The 4,415-nt window shown below is 44.8% G+C and overlaps 1 protein-coding gene across 1 annotated transcript in view; it reads left to right on the top strand.

Annotated features, from left to right (window-relative positions):
- The window catches only part of frrs1b (ferric-chelate reductase 1b), a 22,063-nt gene extending 18,037 nt beyond the window's left edge, over nucleotides 1–4,026 (top strand). Inside the window, exons 9-12 of the mRNA XM_017414066.2 lie at nucleotides 2,103–2,218; nucleotides 2,703–2,789; nucleotides 3,249–3,346; nucleotides 3,462–4,026. Of these exons, the coding sequence (XP_017269555.1) occupies nucleotides 2,103–2,218; nucleotides 2,703–2,789; nucleotides 3,249–3,346; nucleotides 3,462–3,597 (437 nt within the window). The 3' untranslated portion in view covers nucleotides 3,598–4,026. The remainder of the gene's footprint in view (nucleotides 1–2,102; nucleotides 2,219–2,702; nucleotides 2,790–3,248; nucleotides 3,347–3,461) is intronic.
- Nucleotides 4,027–4,415: the final 389 nt, after the last annotated feature.

The following is a 4,415-nucleotide window of genomic DNA, read 5'->3' as shown; positions in this document are numbered from 1 at the left end:
GACCGGCATCCTCCCCCACCATCGGAGCCAACTCACCACCAGGTAGTGGTCAGTTGACAGCTCCGCCCCTCTCTTCACCCGAGTGTCCAAAACATGCGGCCGCAGATCAGATGAAACGACAACAAAGTCGATCATTGAACTGCGACCTAGGGTGTTCTGGTACCAAGAGCACATTTGGACACCCTTATGTTTGAATATGGTGTTCGTTATGGACAATCCATGACGAGCACAGAAGTCCAACAACAGAACACCGCTCGGATTCAGATCAGGGGGGCAGTTCCTCCCAACCACACCCCTCCAGGTCTCACTGTCATTGCCCACGTGAGCGTTGAAGTCCACCTTACAAAAAAATTACACGAAATTCACATGTGATCACATGGGAATCACATGTGATTACCATTTTCCACATGTGGTTCACATAATCCACAAAAGAAATCACATATTTCCACATGCGATTCCCATTTTCCACATGTGGTTCACATAATCCACAAAAAAATCACGTTTTCACATGTGAAAGTCACATGTGAAAGTCACATGTGATTTTCATGGGATTTTTTTGTAAGGGCCCCCAGCAGAACAGTCCCCAGGAGGGGCACTCTCCAGTAACCCCTCCAAGGACTCCAAAAAGGGTGGGTAATCTGAACTGCTGTTTGGCGCATAAACGCAAACAACAGTCAGAACTCATCCCCCCACACGTAGGCGGAGGGAGACTACCCTCTCGTTCACCGGGGTAAACCCCAACGTACAGGCACCAAGATGGGGGGCAACAAGTATGCCCACTCCTGCTCGGCGCCTCTCACTGTGGGCAACTCCAGAGTGAAAGAGTGTCCAACCCCTCTCAAGGAGACTGGTTCCAGAGCCAGAGCCGTGCGTTGAGGTGAGCCCGACTATTTATAGCCGGAACCTCTCTGCCTCACACACCAGCTCAGGCTCTTTCCCCACCAGAAAGGTGACATTCCCAAGAGCCAGCTTCTGTAGCCGAGGATAAGACCACCAAGGTCCCCGCCTTCGGCCACCACCCATCTCACATTGCACGCAACCCCTTTGGCCCCTCCTATAGGTGGTGAGCCCATGGGAAGGGGGACTCACATATCCTCTTTGCCCGGCTGGGCTCCATGGGTGAAAGCCCGGCCACCAGGCGCTCGCCAACGTGCCTCACCTCCAGGCCTGGCTCCAGAGTGGGGCCCCAGTGACCCGCGTCTGGGCGAGGGAACACTATGTCCAATATTTTCACTCATCATAAGGGGTCTTTGGGCTGCACTTCGTTGGGCCCCTCACCTAGGACCTGTCTGCCTTGGGTGACCCTACTAGGGGCATTAAGCCCCTGACAGCATAGCTCCTAGGATAATTGGGACACTCAAACCCCTCCACCACGATAAGGTGGCAGCCCAGGGAGGGGTGGGCAAATCCAAATATATAAAAAAGCAGAAAATGTGGAATATCGTCTGTGATGTCGTTATCGAGGTTTTTAAAAAATATATCATGATATCATTTTTTGGCAATATCGCCCATCCTTACTCCATACTAAAAGAGGAGAGACCATCCAGGCTGCTATCAGCACACAGTTCAACAGCCTGCCTCTCTGATGGTATGGAGGTGCATTAGTGCCTCTGGCTTGGGCAGCTTACACATCTAGAAAGTGCATCAGTGCAGAAAAGTATATACAGGTTTTAGAACAACATGTTTGCATCAAAATTACGTCTTTTTCAGGGAAGGACTTACATATTTCAACAAGATGCTGTTAAACCACAGACTGCATCCATTACAGCAGGGCTTTGTAGAAGAATTGATAAGGCAGTGAACTAAGTTACCTGCAGATCAGACCTCCTGCCTACTGAAAACATGTGGCTTTGTGAAAACAAAAATCCCTCAAAGAAAACCCAGGACTGTTGAGAAACTAAAATCCTCCATCAGACCAGAATGGGACAACATTTCCTCCAAAACCTCCAGCAGCTGCTCTCCTCGGGTCCTGGATATTTACAGACTAATAGTAAAAGAAGAGGAGATGCTTCACAGAGGGAAACATGGGATTAGGAAGGTTTAACTGATTGTATGTAATTTTATTTTAACCAGTTTATTGTACCAGTTCTCTGTTCTCTTAGCTGTGTTGATGCTGACGGCCTGGATGTGGACAGTGAGCACAGCTATCTTTATCGCTCGTCACTGTAAAAATCTTTGGTGTGACACAACTCTGCTGGGACAAAAAGTCTGGTTTCAGGTGAGCATACCACTGTACTTACAATATAAATAATAAGGACCTTCAGATCTTCATGTTCTGAAAAGGAAACAGTCCAGTCATATTGTTATTTCCACTTAGTGTGACTCTTCAGAACACGTGGTGCATGTTAGTCTTGTGAGTTATAAAAGAATCTTCCATGTTCCTTATTCTTAGTGGAGAAGAGAGACAAATTACACTGTAAAGAATTATTGTCATTGTTAAATATAGGGTACAGTACTCATATAACAAGCAGGACACTTATACTTTATACTTTTATACGCATTTGTCAATATCATTTTTTGTATTTGTGACATTGATGTATTTTTATGCCCGCAGAAAAAGAAATTTAGGTGCCATGTGTGAACAACTTCAGTACACTGTCATTTAATTGCCTAACCATATCCCAGATGACCTTATTTTTATGTTTGCTTGCAATTGTTCCATTTTTACCAAATATTGAAATGGTTATTCTCCCTCTTTAAAGCTGCATCGATCCATGATGGCTCTGTCTGTAGGCCTCAGTTGTGTAGCTTTTATCCTTCCCTTCATATACAGAGGGGGCTGGAAGCAGGTAGGTTTGTGTTTTACTTCTTTAGTTTTTTTTTGTATGAACAGCATTTGTTCTTACCGGCTCTAGTCCTATCTATTTTTGGTCTCTACTTTATTCCTCCGTCAGCAGCATATCCTGCAGTGGCTCTTTGTAACTCAGCAAAACGACCATGAACTTGAGTAATATTTGTGTGTAAGCTGACAATAGGAAAAGGGTACAAGTACCCTTTTAGCAGTTTACCAATCCAAGTTTGGTACTTATTGTTAAAAAATCCTGGATCAGTTTTTCCAGCAGATTCTGGTTTGGTCCCAGGAAGTGATCTGAGCATGAAAGCTAAACGTAAATCTGAAATTTCATGTTTATAATCTGCTTAATTCAGTGGCTCGTGCTGTGAATTATCTTAAGTTTAAAAGTTTGTTCTGCATTACCTAAGAAATTGAAACAGAATTTCCTCACCCTAGTTTTTATTTTTCCTGGCAGCCTGCAGATTCCCACCATTTCACTGGCTGGGTTGTCATTACCCTGACTGTCATCCAGTCAATTATGGCCATTCTCAGACCTTCTCTACAGTCCCCAAGGTATGTCCTCAAACAAGACTTTATGACTGCCTCACTGTCTCAAAGACGGTTTGAGCCACATTCAGTCGTGTGAGATTTTCATGCACATTTACATTCTCTCCGTTTGAATTTGCAGAAGGGTTCTCTTTAAGTGGATGCACTTTGGAGCTGGCACTGTTGGTCAGATTCTTGCAGGTAAGATGACTAATTTGGAAGGACATTTTTCGGGAGACACTCAAAGTGACTGGTGGAAAATACTGCAACTTGCATAACATGATGTAATGTGAGCTACTTAAATTCAAAAATGGAAATATTGTCATGGTTTTAGGTATTTGCCTGGCCCACATGCAGTATACTCTCAGGACGCAATGACAAGTTAAGGGTTATTTACAAAGGAATGAATTAATGAAGGGGCTTGATGGCACAGAGAATCAGGAACACTGGGGACAGAGTAGATAAACACCTGAGTCAAGAATGCATGAATCTGAGGGGGTTATGTTGATGAACAGGTGAGTCCAGAGTATTTGAGAATAAAGAGGTTGATGAGAAATGTGTCTTACTGTTGAAGAAGAGGTAAGGTGAGTGGAATCCAAAGACATGGTTCTGTGTTTGGGTTGAAGCCAGACAGTGACCTGCGGTGAGGTTCATGGTTGGTGAGGCACTGACTCCTTTAGAGTCAGATTTACAAATATATAAACCCAAAAGAGTAGCTTATTCAATTGGCTACTGGTTATTTCATATGTTACACATGGGGAATTAAGGTTGTTTTGTTTTTTATTTTGCTTGCTTTATAGTTTTGTGTGGTGTGTTTATGTTTGCTTTATAGTTTTTGCATGTTTTGTTTTTCTTTTGGCGTCTTGGGCGCGCTGGGTTAAGGAGTTCTGGGGACGCAGAGCCGGTAATTAGCTGCACGTGCGGAAGCTGATTGAAGCCAGGATATAAGGGAGCCTTTAGGAAAGGGCGGGGAACTAGGTTCCGCAGGTGACGGAGACGGGCATGCTGTGGAGCGAGAGACGCGCTGAGTCCGCACGCCAGGCATGGAGCACCGGGAAGAGAGCAGATGGCCCAATATAAAGGATGAGGGCAGAGG

Source organism: Kryptolebias marmoratus, linkage group LG21 (genome assembly GCF_001649575.2).
Source record: "Kryptolebias marmoratus isolate JLee-2015 linkage group LG21, ASM164957v2, whole genome shotgun sequence".
Taxonomy (NCBI): Eukaryota; Metazoa; Chordata; class Actinopteri; order Cyprinodontiformes; family Rivulidae; genus Kryptolebias; species Kryptolebias marmoratus.
This window is presented reverse-complemented; position numbering and strand designations above follow the sequence as displayed.